At 36.6% G+C, this 17,797-nt stretch overlaps 1 protein-coding gene across 1 annotated transcript in view; it reads right to left on the bottom strand.

The window, feature by feature from the left end:
• Window positions 1-12,186, bottom strand: part of LOC125234620 (guanine nucleotide exchange factor subunit Rich) — a 90,107-nt gene extending 77,921 nt beyond the window's left edge. The window contains exons 1-9 of the mRNA XM_048140945.1: window positions 11,888-12,186; window positions 11,669-11,776; window positions 10,462-10,611; window positions 9,787-9,970; window positions 8,809-8,942; window positions 3,152-3,243; window positions 1,780-1,896; window positions 1,007-1,163; window positions 749-862 (exon numbers count right to left, since the gene is read on the bottom strand). Of these exons, the coding sequence (XP_047996902.1) occupies window positions 749-862; window positions 1,007-1,163; window positions 1,780-1,896; window positions 3,152-3,243; window positions 8,809-8,942; window positions 9,787-9,970; window positions 10,462-10,611; window positions 11,669-11,776; window positions 11,888-12,025 (1,194 nt within the window). The 5' untranslated portion in view covers window positions 12,026-12,186. The remainder of the gene's footprint in view (window positions 1-748; window positions 863-1,006; window positions 1,164-1,779; window positions 1,897-3,151; window positions 3,244-8,808; window positions 8,943-9,786; window positions 9,971-10,461; window positions 10,612-11,668; window positions 11,777-11,887) is intronic.
• Window positions 12,187-17,797: the final 5,611 nt, after the last annotated feature.

The raw sequence follows: 17,797 nt of genomic DNA, 5'->3' as shown, positions 1-17,797 counted from the left end.
TCGAAAAAAATGAGTTTCGATTTTTTCCGCTTAAATAGCAATCATTGTCTTGTCGTATTGGTCTTTTCGGCTGTTGAAGTAAGGTGCATTGGGGTAATTTCGAACGTCGTATAATTTTGAAAGTCACATAAAAATCACCATTATTTCCATCATATCAAGATTCCCCTTTCGAAATTACCCGAGCATGTCTGTATGTCGAAATTATCTCAAAGCACCCTATTGACTTTTGTTACATGCTATATAGTTTCAGGGCATATTTAAGTTCCAAGTCTCCACTGATGAGCCTTTTCGAAGCATAATGCCTTAAAATTTTGTTCCCCGTTACAGCAATGGGTTAAATACAGTCTGAAGACTGAAATTCATGACCATCAAAGGTACATTTTTTTCTCCTATTAGGACCAAAAAGCTCGCGATTCTGAGTAGAAATCATATTAAAAAATACCCATGTTAAAAAAAAATTCCAGGAATATAAATTTGAGTTCCTAAAATGTTGAAATCCCGAAATGTTGAAAGTATACATTTTGAGAATTCAACTTTTTGATATTTCAACGTTATGAGAATTCAACATTTTGCGAAACTGAAAAAAATCAACATTCTGGGAAAGTCAACGTTTCGGGATTTCAACATTTTAGGAATTCAACCTGGTGGTCCGGGAGGAAACTACCACGTAATCTCATATCAACTCCCGAGCGAAGCCGGGTATCATAGCTAGTAACTTTTATAAGTGGTATAAGCAAATTGTCCTTACCATACAAGGGTTTACGCTGAGTGGACTCTTGATGAAGTCCAGTTGTATTAGATTAGTATTCGAGTCGGCTTCGACCTTCACCATCCACAGCTGGTAACCTTCTGTGGCCCATTCCTGAAACAATCAGTTTTTTGTCACAAAATCAAATTCACCGACTAATAAAATAGAATGGTATACTTTTCTTACAACAGGCATTTAATTCTCATGGAAACAATTCTAAAACTTTAACACAACTAGGTTTTTTAACACAGGTTTTACCATACTAGACACGACGAGTGGGTTGTGTTTGCTCAAGTCCTGGTTTAGCCCGTAGTCCCACGCCAAAGAGCACATGAGTAGCGCTCCAAAAGTACTCCATACTGAGATTCCACCTCTCTCCCAACTGACGGCTACAGCTCGACCGTCGGCCGTCCACCTGCAATGGGAAAACGAGTTTGATACCGAAATAAAGATGTTAGTTAACTGTAGCTAGTCGTCTGTCGTTCAATGGATCTACCTTTAATAAATTACATGAGCGTCTCCCCAAACATACCGACGCGGAATCGGCATTCGCCGGCAAAAAATCGCCAGTTATACATATAATAGTATATGAACATGCGTACGCATGTGTTCAGCGATGACGGCGCGTAACTGTCTTCATACTATCGAACGATTTTTGGTCGGCTAGAGCAGATTCCGCGATGTTAAGTTAGGGCCTAGGGGAAACTTAGGGTTCTGGGGCTTAGGGTATTTTAGTATAATTAACGCTCAAGCTAAATGATATCCCCGATTTATGAATCTGTTTACGTGCTCTTAAAAATAACCTATATTTTAGAATATCTCTAGAGAGTTGATTGAAACTTGACTATATAGATAGTAAGAATTCATCGTAAATTTTCTAGAAATTTCGGCGCAGCATGGCAGAAAATTAGAAATGAAGTGGTTTATACAAACACTTTCTAGATAAATCAATTATCGTTCGTATTGCTGAATATGTTAATGAGCTGTATTGCAATGTAATAATGTTGAAAACTAAGAAACTCCAAACTAACCTTATACATTTAACAGGTCCAGGGTCACCGGGGAAATCTTTGGAGCTTAGCACCATTGTGTGAGAAAGCTCCAACCCTCCCGTCGCCTCATCGATTGTATACACGTCCACTTGTGAACTGAAATAGCATTATCAAATTAGATACGTGTGATATTATCCGCGTACACACAGAGCGAAGCACGTCGCGAGACAATGTACGAGGTAAACGTCCAATAGAGGTTGCCCACCCGGGCTAAACGCACGCACTGCCTCGGCCGTCTAAAATTGCCTCGCGATGTCCCTCGCTCTGTGTGGAACCGCACTAAGAGAAATTTGCATTGCGAATTTAACAAGTTCGACTTGTTGCGGGTTTATCCGTTTGAATCAAAAGTATTTAAGTAAACGGAATAAATCACAATACTGATGGTACAAGTCGAATTTATTCGAACAACAAGGTCAAACTTGTTAAAAGATATTTGATTGAATCAGCCAAACATATATATTTAAAACAATATCTGTCATGTTGCTTTTATAAAATCGACTTGTCGATTCAAATATATTGCCGATTCAAATGACAAGTAATTTGTAGAATGAACTAGTTACACTTAACAAATCTAACTTGTTGTTTGAACCAAAGAGCACGTAGGCGCTATTTTAACCAAAAAAACTTGTTGAACGAGCATGAAAACTGTTTGTTTTTTCTTTCAGTGCAGCTATTGGCATATGTGCAGTTTTCAAACATAATGTGCCACATTTCAGTTTAAGCATATGGCACTGGTCCCACCGCGAGCTAGTAAGCTATGAGCTATCGGCTATAAAAACGAACAAAAGATATGCACTCCCGTGTAAATAAAAGAGACACGGCGATGTTTATTGTTACTCGCCCAGCGGTGAGCTATCAAAATCGCCGTGTCTCTTTTATTTTTACGGTAGTGCTTATCTTTTGTTCGTTTTTATAGCCGATAGCTCATAGCTTACTAGCTCGCGGTGGGACCAGTGCCTAAGGTCGGTCTATGTACCTTTTAATTGAAAACGTCACATATTATGTGTCTCAGTAATGTTGCTGAGCATAGTATTTTGGATGTAATGAGTGGTAATTTAGCTGTTTCGTCAACGACTTCTAATGCTGCATGATGACGATGTGTAGCAGACAATTTATTTTTTAAAACTTAAAAGCACAATAAAAATTGTACCAGAAGGAATTCTCTCTACCAGTTAACCTAAGTTTCTAAGGATAATATTGTCTTCGGTTAGTGTGATAGTTACTCATGATATTAAATGGATTTCTAAGGATGTGAAAAAAATGTTTCATAAAGAAGTTTCTGATTTTGACACTTACCTTACGGTGTAAAATAAGCAGACCGCTTTTTTTAGAATGCCAAACTATTACTTACTTCTTTCTACCAATGGCGATAAGTCTAAATTTATGGTTGACGCGAACGCACGTCGCGTCATCTATGGCCGGAGCCCAGATGCCCTGGACCGCCTGAAAACATCAAAAAACGTTCAAATACCACATTGTAGATACTCCAAGTGAAAATAGAAATAATAAAAACATAATAGCTATCCTCAAGGTCCTTTCAAAAAATAAAAAATAAATTTTGCATTATAATCACAACATTACTTTCTACTATATCTTAGCGTCATTATTGAGTTCATTTCACGTGGTAAAGAATAGCTTTCAAATTCCACACAACACTTTACAGTACGATTAACATCAGTTAACGATTCGGGTTATATCTATCTTGCTCGCACTTATGCGATCCCGATAAGAGCCGAAGCCGAAGAGTAAAAGCCGAATCGTTCACTGATTTTAATCTCACTGTAGTTAGCTGCACATGATCGCTAGCGACATCTGTCTAATTAAATCAATATTATTAGCACACAATTAAGATGAATTGACGAACACTTGACGTCCTCTGGTCAAACCACAATAAACTAGCACACCTACATAACCTTACCCTCAAATCGGTATCCAACAATATCTGAGATAAGAATAAAATTTTATACAAATAATATACGATTCGTGAACAGGCGAAACTTGTATTATTATAGGTATTTATTATGAAGTACTGTTTTAAATTCAAATTAAATATTTTTAACTCTCTTATCCGGCTTATCCCCTTGCTCGGCGAGGCAAATGATTAATCCAATATTTTGGGTATGAAATTTAGACTGTATGGTTCGGCTATTAATGAGCGTTTATTTTTATTTTAGTCAATTTTATGAAAAATTTTAAAAAAATTGAAAAGTTGCTGTCCCATACGATTTTTTCTTATTTTGTCACAATTTCGTTTTCTTTCAACCCCTTATTTGCCAAGAGTGGCACTGAAGCTTTAGTAGTTTCATGTGTTCTGCCTACCCCTTTATGGGATACAGGCGTGATTGTATGTATGTATGTATGTTAAGTACTATTTTCCGTACAATGTTGTATAATAATAAATAATAAATAAATAAATATTATAGGACATTCTTACACAGATTGACTGAGGCCCACGGTAAGCTCAAGGTATGGGGTAACAAAAAAGGAAAGTAACAAAAAATTATGGAAATTCTGGGATACTTTTTGTCTCCTATTGAGATTGAAAGTGCTCGTGATTCTGAGTACAATTGACCTAAAACACCCTAAAATTATTTAAAAAACCGGCCAAGAGCGTGTCGGGCCACGCTCAGTGTAGGGTTCCGTAGTTTTCCGTATTTTTCTCAAAAACTACTGAACCTATCAAGTTCAAAACAATTTTCCTAGAAAGTCTTTATAAAGTTCTACTTTTGTGATTTTTTTCATATTTTTTAAACATATGGTTCAAAAGTTAGAGGGGGGGGGGACGCACTTTTTTTTCCTTTAGGAGCGATTATTTCCAAAAATATTAATATTATCAAAAAACGATCTTAGTAAACCCTTATTCATTTTTAAATACCTATCCAACAATATATCACACGTTGGTGTTGGAATGAAAAAAAAAATCAGCCCCCACTTTACATGTAGGGGGAGTACCCTAATAAAACATTTTTTTCCATTTTTAGGGTTCCGTACCTCAAAGAGGAAAAACGGAACCCTTATAGGATCACTCGCGTGTCTGTCTGTCCCTCTGTCACAGCCGATTTCTCCGAAACTACTGGACCGATTTACTTGAAATTTGGCACACGTATGTAAACCTGTGGCCCAAAGACGGACATGCAATATAATCAAATGAAATTAAACGAAATTTAATCATAAGGGGCACTTTTGGGGGTAAAATTGAAAATTAAAAATCAAAGTTATTAGAACTATATTGTGATATATATCAAATGAAAGAGCATTTTATAAGCATTTCAAATATATTTTTTTTATAGTTTTTATTTTGGTAATTTAGAAGTTATTTAAGAAAAATTACCATTCCCCCCCCTTATCTCCGAAACTACTTAGCGTAAAATTTTCAAAAAAATACACGAGATAGCCCTCTACCTGTAGATTACAGGAAAACCTATTAGAAATCTACAGTCAAGCGTAAGTCGGACTTAAGAGAAAAAAACTCAAATTGAGATTTTCACTCACTGCCGCTGCAAGTACTTACTAAATGTTTTGAAATTTTGTGAGCGCCATGGACAGGTAGAAAGAAATTAATTTCTGTTTAGAAATTGTTAAAAATTTTAATCATTTGCCAAAATGACTTAAGTTCCTACTAAAAAAGAGGCGCTTAAGACTGTTTAGAACTGCACTGACCATAATATTGCCCTAATAGGTCCAAAAAATGGTGTATATATACGAAAACAAAAAAATTGTGCCACCGACAACCAAAATCTGAAGTCTATTTGCTCTATCTCTTATAGTTTCCAAAATATACGCAAAATCTTTAAAGTACAAATCTAGTGTACGTTGCTATCACATGTCGTCAGGCGCTCATGACCTTTTTGTATGGAAATGTCGAAATCCGACTCGCACTTTACCGATTTTCATAGAAAGTTGTGTTTTATTATAGTTTTGAAGGAGGTTTCTTGTTTTTAACCACCAACGCAAAAACGACGGAGTGTTATAATAATAATAGGTTTGACGCTTGACATGTCTGTCTGGCATCATAGCTCCCGAACGAATCAATCGATTTTGATTTAGTTTTTAATGTTTAAGGTGAATTCGTCGAGATTTTTTTTTGTACCACGTAGGTGGCAAACATGCATACGGTCCGCCTGATGGAAAGCGGTCACTGTTACATATGGACGCCTGCCACTCAAGGAGTGGCACATGTGCGTTGCCGAGTCGACTCATTAGAAACTTGTACAAACCTGTACTTAGAAGGGGCCTGGGTGCCGACGACTCAAAGGACCGAAGGAAGGAGGAGGAAGGAAGGAGGAGGAAGGAAGGAGGAAGGATCTATTGTCCTAATTACTTCCGTAGGTCCTCCAGTTGCGATACAGGCTGCCAACATTTTAATTACACTTTGTGCATTTTAATCTTTCGGGCCGCATGACCACGCCGTTGATAGTTCATAATTAATGGGAAAATACTTGAACAGGCATCCACGACTACTTTCCTAGGTTTAAAGATTGATCAGGGCTTAAACTGGGACCAGCAAGTAGATAAACCGTGTGGTAGTCGGGGCAGTGCGTGCTTTGCCTTAGGTCGAGTTGCAAAGTCTGTGGCTCCAGAAGTAGCCCGGACATGCTATTTCGCCACTGTCCATTCATTAATACAGTACGTTGCGGAGGTCTGGTCTGGGGATGTTGTCCTGAATGGGAGAGGGTCTTTCGCTTTCAGAAACGAGCTGTCAGGATCGTTGCTCAGGTACCTGTAGACAGTAGACACTCCGGCCAAAGAACTCTTTAAAAAATAAGAATCCTTAAGCTAGGAACACACTACGCGGACGTCCGTCGTAAATCGACCGCGGACGGGGATCTGGACAATGAATATACACTTAACCGTGCAAACTATCGGTCGACGGACGTGGACGTGGCCTTGAGCGCATGGACGTCCGTTCGAAATCTGGCTCGCTGGATGTTTAGTTCCGTGCACACTGTTCGGTCGCGGTCGCGGTCGATTTACGACGGACGTCCGCGTAGTATGTTTCTAGCTTTACACTCATTACACTGCCTGCAATAGTTATCATGCAGGTAGCCATTTATGTAAGAGAGAACTTGGCAGCATACAAAACCAGGGGCGGCTCACTCCGCGATTCTATCGCCGCGCTACAAGTACATGTCAGCGGCCGCGAGTTCGCGGCCCATTCATTGGCGACGACCTTCGCGCGGCGCAATAATAGTTATTTGTATAATAGTTATTTGAAGAATCATGAACTTGCGAGTTATTTATAGAATCCTGAACTTGCGAGTTTTTTAACACACGAGAAGTAAAATACATTTGCACCCGAGTGTAACACAAAACTTTTCCCCTCACTGTAGCGAGGAACTACAACGCAAGAAATGCGTTTATCACTGCTTCCAGTAGTTCCACAGGTGGTAAATGATCTTTATTACTAGATTCACCTACTTTTATCAATTTTAAATGGGCCATGGGGCCCCAGCGCGAACAAGTTGTTCACAGAAATCGCGAAGCGTCTGGTTGAGGTAACTGGTGACCGAAGAGCTGGCGACTTCCTCGCACAACGTATCAGCATTGCGATACAGCGAGGAAATGTCGCCAGTATCCTTGGTACAATGCCTCAAGGGCCTATTTTAGACATTAGCTAGCTTTTAAGTTTAGTCTTAGTTTCTTATATAATTATGTAAATATGTTCATGTAAATAAAGAGAATTATCCATTTTAAAGCAGTTCATTTGAATTTATTCAAGGTTAAATTACTTTACCCACTCACTAGTGGGTAAAATGCGTTTTTACCCGCTGGTATTGAAGGACAAAACACGTGTTTCCGAGCTAGTGAGGGGAAAAATTCAATGTTGGCTGCTCGCGTGCGGTCCGTTTGTTAATGTAGGTAAGAATTTAGAATGGCGTCATTTTGTGAACATCAAAGGAGCCTTCCGTACTTGTACTATTATACATAATATATTCTGTGACAAAACTAATAACATGTGTTCCAAGTACAACATTCGAAATGCCGGAAAGTTAGTAGGTATCGACCGTAAATTGGCGAAATCCAATTTACGGTCAAATTAACACATGTGATGGACCCTGCCGTCTATAATAAATTGCCGCAATATGTGGTTGAAGCGCCTAGTGTGTCGAACTTTAAGTACCTATCGCTTAAAAATTGGCTGGTCGAGCACCCGTTCTACACTAATGACAATTTTTTTATTACCTAATTAGAAAAATATTTTTGTGCATTTTTTATGTGAATATTGCCTAACTTTTTGTAATTTCAATCTTCTGTCTATTTATTCTCTAAGTATTATTGCTGTATAAATATTATTTTTTTAAATCAAATCTTGACGTGTAAAATGGCGTTACAAATATGAATAAATGAATATGAGTATAAGTAGTATGATTATTTTAACCATTGAAAGTTTGTACGGAACCCTCGGTGGGCGAGTCCAACTCGCACATGGCCGGTTTTTATTTTTGCACTTTGTTGGCGTGATTAATATACATATTGGTACCAAATTTCAGCTTTCTAGTGCTAACGGTTACTGAGATTATCCGCGGACGGACGGACGGACGGACGGACGGACGGACGGACGGACGGACAGACAGACATGGCGAAACTATAAGGGTTCCTAGTTGACTACGGAACCCTAAAAAGGCAAAAAAAAGAAACGCTATAATTACCCATAATAACCCTATGTGTGACAATCATCATCATCATCATCATATCAGCCGAAAGACGTCCACTGCTGGACATAGGCCTCCCCCAAAGATTGCCACAATGACCTGTCCTGCGCCACCCGCATCCAGCGGACTCCTGCGACCTTCACCAGGTCATCAGTCCACCTTGTTGGGGGCCTACCCACGCTTCGCCTTCCGGTACGCGGTCGCCACTCGAGAACCTTTCCGCCCCAACGGCCATCGGTTCTACGTGCAATGTGTGACAAGAAGGGTCGAAAATTTGCAGCTGTGTCATGTGATGTAATTACTAGATGACCCCTTATTTAGTTTCTATTTGCAATCATACTGTGTTAATACTTACATTAGGATCAAATTTGAGGTTAGGCGCAGTGAGGTAGGCGGCGCGACCATCGTTGAGAGTTATTCCGAACCCGCATACAAGTGGTGAGTACTCGATGTCGTTTACATGCGTGTTGTCTTCTAAGATGGGCTCCGCTGAAAAAAATAATGTTGTGAATTAGTTGATTTTGCGACCAATTGAGAAATCTGAGAAAAAATATGTAAGTATGAGTTCGTGGATAGTGTTCAATTGGTGAATTCACATTGAATGCAAATTGGCAGAGAGTAATAGCCAAAAAATTTTGAAGTCACTAAAATAAAATTGGTCTAGTTTCAACGTTCATTATAAGTTACACAGGATCAATGTACATTGTGCGACATGTGGCGTCAGTAAAATATTGAATAGAATAGAATAGAAAAACGTTTATTATTGCAAACAAGAATATAGTTTCCTAGACTCGAGATTGCGATATTCTTGGGCCCGAAGTTACACACATTTTTGTTCATCACACTCGCACTACAAAAATATATAAGATAAAAAGAAAAGTTGATTATGGTAAGTACTATACATTTCATAGCCCTCTAGGGAAAACTTTATTCTATAATCCCCACTAAGTATATGCAATTGTAATGAAAAAAAATTTGATGGCGTATATAGACCGTGATTACCTTTTTGATTTTTGTCAGACCATCGAGTGTGAATGCGACCAGTGGTAACTGGTAACGCTGAAAGTGAACGCAGCCGACGAGCGCGAAGGAGGGTATATAAATCGCGCTGTCTACGCAACTTTGACACCCACCCACCTTCCTCAGCTTTCCGTGGTCATGATGCATGCAACTGCGTCGAAATATCGGGAGCTCGACAAAAATCAAAAAGGTAATCAAGGTCTATATCCCGGTCAATATAAGTCTAATGAAAATAACCGTGAATCATTGAAAACTCTCATTTTGATAACGTATAAAAGAGCGGCTTCTCATAATACAGATTAAAGTTAAGAACCTTTGGATACTTGTTGGTTGATAGAGAAGGGTATCCTCCCAAGGTCGAGGCAGTAATCGCGATTCTGCGAGCCATCCCAGCGGTACCGCAGCAGGTGAGCCCTGGTTGTGCACACCAAGATCTCAGTGCCCGATATACAGCACATGCGGGTGATCTGACCATCCCATACTAGCACTTCTTTAAACTGAAATCAGGAAGAATGTTTTCATAAGCTTCAAAAGTAATGATTCAAAGAATTTAAATAGGAAATTGAAAGAGAAAATTTTAAGAAAACCTGTGGCATATTTTTAAATGTGGCTTTTATAAAACCTGTCAGAAATTTAAAATTAAATCCTTCTCCTTATAATTAATTACTGTTATAGATCTTCTTCTTCTTCTTGTTAGAGGCTATGTAGGGCTTCTTAGCGCCTTATGTATCACTGCGACCACTTCTGATCTATTGTGATCGCCACTTACTACAACTCTCGATGAAGTCCTACAAATTCAAAGGCTTGTAGTATCTTTTTGTAATCGAGACACCTCACATCATGGATGTATTAGATATTTTAGGTAGCTGCCTAGAATCATGTTACGTGTACGTATTAGAGAGGGGCACTCTGCCAGGATGTGCAGGGTGTTATAGATCTTACAGCTGTTGTTTGTTATATACTCCAACTTAATCGTTAGTCAACAAACCAATGTAATCTTCAGCGATGGTATGACTTCCTTCACAAACAGTTCAGCAGAATCCCTCCTCAGACTGGCGGTGGGAGGGTCATACTGCTGGTATGCAGTCTGGTCACTCACTACTTCCACATTGTACAGAATCAAATGTCCTTCTGAAGTCTGCAACACAAAATATGTAGTATAAACATAAAATTATGATGCATAAAGTAAACTTTGTAAGTACAGGGGTTTTTTACAACTACAATTATGATATACAAGAGTAAGAGGGAGGCCTTTGCCCAGCAGTGGGACAATGTGGGCTAAAAAAAAAAAAATGCTAAATGCAAAATCATAACAGATTGGTACCCTAAAGGTTGTACTAGGGGCCAGAAGAAACCTCTAACAAGATGGGAGAACGAACTCAATCTCACAGTGGGCCCGAAGAGAAGAGTGGCCCAAGATAGACCCCAATGGAAAGAGCTAGAGGAGGCCTTTGCCAAGCGGCACACTGAATTAAGAGATATACTCTAGTTCAGAAAAAAGGGGCTAAATAGAAATACATAGGTAATGATATGAAATATTCATAGACTTTATAAATACAAGAGCCAATGGCCAGGTAAACATTATAATTTAATAATGATATCATGAAAGGGAATGTGAGTGAGTCTGTTTGTTTAACCATCCTTTAAGACAAAACATGATTTGACATGACAAGGCCATTGATGTGATTTTAAAAGTGGAGATAGCTGAAGGGATAGAGTGACATAGGATGCTTTTTGTTTCTTTCTAATTCCCCATTTCAATAAAATGAGGGTGGAAGTTTGTATGAAGCATGAAGCAAATAAAATGGTTTTTATAACATCTATTGAAATAATTCAGATGAGGAAGTTTACCAACCGGACAAAGGCTGCCAGAGATAAAGACATGGTAGAGGAGGCCAAGACCCCTAAGGGGTTCTAGCACTGTCAGGAGTAACTCCAGCATTATGCTGAGGCGGGACCATTTTGTGATAAACTTATCAATCCATTGTATGTTTATAGATTTAGTAATACTTTTTTTTGCATATTATGTAGTTTTATGTTTATTATGAATAAATATTTTGATTGATTAATCGATTGATGGAAGTATTACAGTCAGATAGTACAGTCAGCTGCAGAGAAAAGGGGACCCTTTAGCATACAAATGTGTGTGCAATGGGGTCTACTTTCCCCTGCAGCTGTCTGTACAATGTTATTACCGAAATGCATATCATTGAAGAGTCCGGCTTCCATTCCACTCCAACATTAACCCCAAGACGCTGCAAGGATTCAGTGCTACGCTTGTGATGCACAATAGGCACACTTGGCTGCAACACAAGCAGAGATAAATGTCAACAATCTAATATTCTACACATTCCTGCACCAAAAGGTAATCATTTCCTTTCCTGCATGGATTAATTCACCAAATTTCAACTTACCTTACAAAACCATACCATCAAACAGTCTTCGCTAAGCGAAGCGAACAATATTTTATCTCTGTTTGAAACAATCTGAATGATTTGATGATCTGCTGTGGGATTTTTCAGAACTTTCGGCCATCCTATTGGAAAGTACATTGTGCTGAATCAACATTTGATGCACTAGCAATTAAATATGAATTCCGGTAGGCAACGGCCGTTTAGCTTGCTATAAATTATAAAACATGTTACAAGAAACGAGAGTTAACGCATAATTTAGCAAGTAAATACTCTGCTCTACTACACAACACAACACACGTCTCGACGTCTCATTTTCATTTGTCAATTTTCTGACAGTTCAATGTCAATGTTACCATATTAAAAATAATTAACTTATTAAAGGGCACATGGCAACATTTTTTTAACTTTTTAGAGGCGTTTTTCAATTGATTTAACTTTTTAAATAAACCGATTACCTAATTTCGAGACCGGTTCTCACCGAATAATAACCGGTTACAAACCAATGTATCCATTATTTACTTATTGTTGTTTATCTCGAAGTTTAGAATACCTTGAACGTAAATAAAGCCAAAATACATTATGAATACCTGACGCAATGTCACCCAACACGACAAATGTTGAGTTGATAATCTCATTGCATTCTTTTCTAAGACTATAATTATATTATAAAAAATTGGTTGTCTGTAAAGTCGGTTTACGGACGGTAGTTTAACGTGATAACGTCAAACATTACAGTAGTAATTCATAATTCATTTATTGCATTTGTAATCATGTGTTACACAAGGTCTTACAATAGGCTATATACAGCAAAAGATCACATGAACCCTGTTAGGGTATACAGCAATATACTTAACTAAGACTAAAACTATAATTATTTACATAAAATGGATTTTTAAATAACATGCATTTTAAGCAACATTACATTACACGGACATGTAGTGGCAAAAATTATTTTGAAATTGATAAAATTTATTGGTATAAATTTTAATTTAATTTAATTTATAAACATTTTCATTTTTAGGTTTTATTTAATTAATACTAATAAATAATACTTCATTAATGGAATTAAATGTCAACAATAAAATAACTAAATTGAAATGCAATAATAAAAAACCTAATTGTATGCAATAATAAATTAGAAATCAATTGGATTATTAAAATTATAAATTTACTGATATATTATTTAATTCTTTCTATTATATATTATTCTACATGTCTAAGATTGTATCATTGAAAAACTCATCTATAGAATAATAACATTTTTTAATTAATAACTCTTTTAATTTTCGTTTAAGCACTTCATCTTTAGTTTCGTTTTTTATTTCATCTGGTATTTTGTTAGCTATTAATATGCATCGGTAATACGGACCATTTCTGAACATTGCCAGTGTTGAAGGGGGTAATTCAAACTCGTTTACATTATTTCGTCTCTGGGATTTTATTACTTTTTGTTTAAACAAGTATAGACAGGGGCGGTCAGAGTATAGCAAAAGGGGCCCGATTCTGGGACTTTTTTCACGTTTTTAGGGTTCCGTACCAAAAAGGTACAACAGGAACCCTTATGGTGCGATTCTGTCCGTCTGTCTGTCCGTCTGTCACATTCCTAAATATCTTGAGAACTAGTAACGCTATCAACTTGAAATTTGGAATAGTTGTGAACATTGTAAACCACTACAAATAGAAAGTATAATTTTTTTAAATATATTAATTTTAATTGTAGAAAATGGCCAAAATGAAAGGGGGGCAAACTGTAAATTTCAAGTTACTAGGTCAAGTGTGGTATCGTTGGAAACAGCTCAAATTGAACGTAAATAAGCTATTTTTTATAATTTTTTTGTTGTGGAAAAAAAAAAGAATTTTGAAGGAAATTGTAAAAAAAAATACCGTTCCCCCCCCCTTATCTCCAAAGTTTACCAACGAAAAATTATGAAAATTTTAGAAAACATTGGTTTTATGCTATATATTACAGGAAAAATATAATCGTGTTTGTATTTTGAATACTTTTTTTTTTATTCACAAAAAGCTTTTCAGATTTTTACTTTCAATTTACCCACCCTTGCGGATGTATATTGTACTTCAAATTAATACGAGATGTTACGTAAACCATCTTCTGTCCAATAAAGTAAAAACTGTTTAAATCGGTTAACATTATAAAGAATTATCCCTGAAAAACCAGGTCGCGCAAATTAGTTAGCAAATTGACCGGGAGATGGCGCTATACACTATAATACTCATTAGTGCCTATACTTTTGTCTTCTAGTCAAGTCATTAGAGTTATATGAAAATATGAGATTATTTTTACTAGGTAGTTTGAAAGAAAGTTTGTACGGAACCCTCGGTGGGCGAGTCCGACTCGCACTTGGCCGGTTTTTTTTTGTTCTTATTTGAAAGAATGCATTAAAATAAGCATCTTTTATAAATTAAAGTTTTTTTAAAAACCTACTAATTTAGGAGTTAGAGTGGTGCAAAGTTACAAAATTTTCCCGTAGCATTACTAAGGCGCCAGAGACAGAAAGCGATATCGACGGAGCCCCGCTTATTACAGAAACTGCACAGAATAGGAGCCTTCGGCCGTTTGAAGATACCTAACGAACCTAACGTATACCTATATAAAAGTCGTCATTTTGTATCCTAGACCGTTTGCGAGACACGCGTTAATTTTATTAAAGTGCTAGTGCCATTTACTAATCTTAGAACCCTAATATCTCAGTAAATATTAATCGAAAAGAAAAAGTTTATATAACAAAACATCCTTATTTAAACGTGTTCTATATGATTTATCAATATTAACATAGGTTATATTGGTAAAAAAAATCATCGTAAATTTATTGTCTCTGGCGCCTTAGTAAATACTATGGGAAAATTCGCAACTTCGTACTGCTCTAACTCCTAAATAAGTAGGTTTTTCAAACAACTTCATTCTATAAAAGATACTTATTTTAATGCAATCTTTCATGTTTTTTAATTACAAACACTCAAAAATAATAAACACGGGCGCGCCATCTGTCGCAGCTGTGGTGCTTTACTCAGGCCACACGCTACAACCATACCGAGCGCATCGATCAGCCGCTTAGTTCCTGTGGTAATTCCCACAGGAGGTCCTTGGAACAATAGGAAGGCACTTTGGTTTATCCGAACGTTATTTATTTATAATTTATTGATATATATTTACACAAACATGTTTACATCATGATTCCTGTCAAAAGAGTGTCGTTTGAAAACTCAAAAGTCTGCACATAGACAACTGAGATTCCAAACTTAAAGTTGGTCAAGCATGAGTCGATTGCATATTCAACCTTCACAATAACACACCCCCTCAATCGACTCTGCTTGAAGCGTTAGTACATACTTTACAACTTTTATCTAATACTTTACAACTTTTATTTAAAAAGGCCACAATCTCATTTCCAGAACAATATATCAAAACTTTCATCACATTACCAAAAAACAAAAGGTTTCAAAAAACGTTATCATCAAATATTAATTAGTACATATCTACATGTACTCTCATATAATATAAACTCCCACTAATCGACACATCACTACTAATATATAAATAAGTAGTTAATTATTCAGCTTCTCGCCTCATATTATTCTTTATTCTCCCACTCGATACATCGCTACAAATATATAAATAAACAGTTAATTATTCTACTTCTCGCTTTATATTTATCTTTATTCTCCCACTCGATACATCGCTACTAATATATTAATTAACTACATCTATCTCCCTTATTTATTCCACCTCTCGACTCATACTTATCTTTATTCTCCACCGCTCGATACATCATTACTAATTGCCAAATACATATTCGATTATAAAATTTACGTATCCTTCCCTTCTCTAAACAAATACTAAAATACTAAAAATTATAATAATATTTGGAATAAATAAAATTTAGAAAAAATACTTAAGGATAACTTCAGAACACTGTGTAAATAATGATTATTAAATGAATGTGTGGTTTTACTCTTTCTTCAAGTTGGTTTGTTGGTTACTTTTATATTGATTCACTTACCATTAGTACACTAATACACTTACACCCCTTAAGTGAATCATTATTAAGCACCCCTTAATTCTAACTTTATTTCATGTTTCCAGAATCCTCAAGTTTTCTTTCAATACACATTCCTGTATTATTTTTACACACCCTATAAAAACTTACATACTACGATAATTATAAACAAACCCCGACATGAGCCGAAAAAATAATTAACGTTCACTTTAGCCCGCACTTATACTACACTCAATGACTCATTTTAGCCACAATATCACTAAAACACTAATCTTCGTTGACATTTTTCAAACTTTACAGCCGGTAAACTTTTAGTTAGTATATCAGCCAGCTGTGATCCCGTCGGACAGTATTTAACTGTAATCTGATTTTCGTCAATTTTCTCTTTTAGGTAATAGTATTTTACGTCTATGTGTTTGCTTCTTCTCCCCATGATTCCTTTTTTCATAAGCCAAATTGCAGATTGATTATCTACTCTCATCTCAACTTCTAGTTTTTCCTTGGTTATCTCAAAAATCAGATCCCTTATGAATAGTAGTTCTTTACAACATTCTGCTGCTGCTATGAATTCTGTTTCTGTGCTGCTCAGTGCGACTACTGATTGTTTTCTTGAGCTCCATGCCACTGGTCCACCATTCAGCCAAATCACAAAACCAGAAGTGCTGCGCCTAGTGTCTGGATCTCCCGCGAAATCCGAATCACAATAACCCCTGAGTACTTTATCATCTTTATTAAAGTGAATCCCTTTTTCTGTTGAGCCTTTCAGGAATCGCAAAATTGTCTTAGCATTATTCAAATCATTTAAATTTGGAGAATTTTGATGCCTCGAACAATAACCCACTTGAAAACTAATGTCTGGTCGCGTTTTATTCGAAAGATATAACAATGACCCTATCATCTCTCGGTAAAGCTCATGAGACTTAGTATCAACCTTTACTGACGGATGCTGTTCTATCAGAATTGTTGGACATTTACATTCTTTGGCATTGTTTAGGTTAAATTTCTTAATGATTTTCTCACTGTATGTTTTCTGAAAAATTTTAATCCCATTTTCATCTTGCTTAATGTCCAAACCAATGTAATTGGTGACTTCATCTAAGACTCTTAGTTCAAAAGCCTTTCTAATTCTTTCTATTATGTACACTAGATCTTCTTCTTTCTCTCCAAGAACTAATCCATCATCGACATATACCGCAAGAATAATCTTCCTTTCACCCTCCATAACAAAAATGCATTGATCAAGTTTCATCTGCTTGAACCCCATCTTTATTAAGAACTCTGTAAACTTAATATTCCACATTAGTGGAGCTTGTTTCAGACCGTATAAGCTCTTGTTTAGTTTGCATACTTTGCCTTCTTTGTTGCTATAGCCTTTGGGTACCTTCATGTATATACATTCTTTCAAGTCTCCATGTAAAAAGGCTGTCTTCACATCAAACTGTTTCATTTTTAACCCTTTTGCCGCTGCAATAGACAGTAAGATTCTTAAAGACGTACTATTAACTACCGGACTGTACGTCTCGTCATAATCTATTTTGTACTTTTGTTGAAAGCCTCTTGCAACTAGTCTGGCTTTATATCTGCCATCAGATTTTACTGTAAAAATCCACTTGCTAGTAACTAATTTTCTTCCTTTTGCTTCCTGTTCATCCACAAATGACCACGTCTTATTTTCTTCAAGTGATTTAATTTCTTCTTTTATTGCCTTTTTCCATTTATCCTTTTCTTTTGATTCTATTGCCTCCTCGTAAGTTAACATTGAAGCTTCAGTATCATAATTCATTAAATAATCTTTATATCTATCAGGTAATCTGCGGTCTCTAGCAGGTTGAACTCTTCTATTTTGATTAACATCACTATCAATCTTTTGATTTTCAATACTTCCAACTCGATT

This window comes from Leguminivora glycinivorella, chromosome 16 (assembly GCF_023078275.1).
Source record: "Leguminivora glycinivorella isolate SPB_JAAS2020 chromosome 16, LegGlyc_1.1, whole genome shotgun sequence".
Classification (NCBI taxonomy): domain Eukaryota; kingdom Metazoa; phylum Arthropoda; class Insecta; order Lepidoptera; family Tortricidae; genus Leguminivora; species Leguminivora glycinivorella.
The sequence above is the reverse complement of the archived record's forward strand: the minus strand, read 5'-3'. Positions and strand labels throughout refer to the sequence as shown.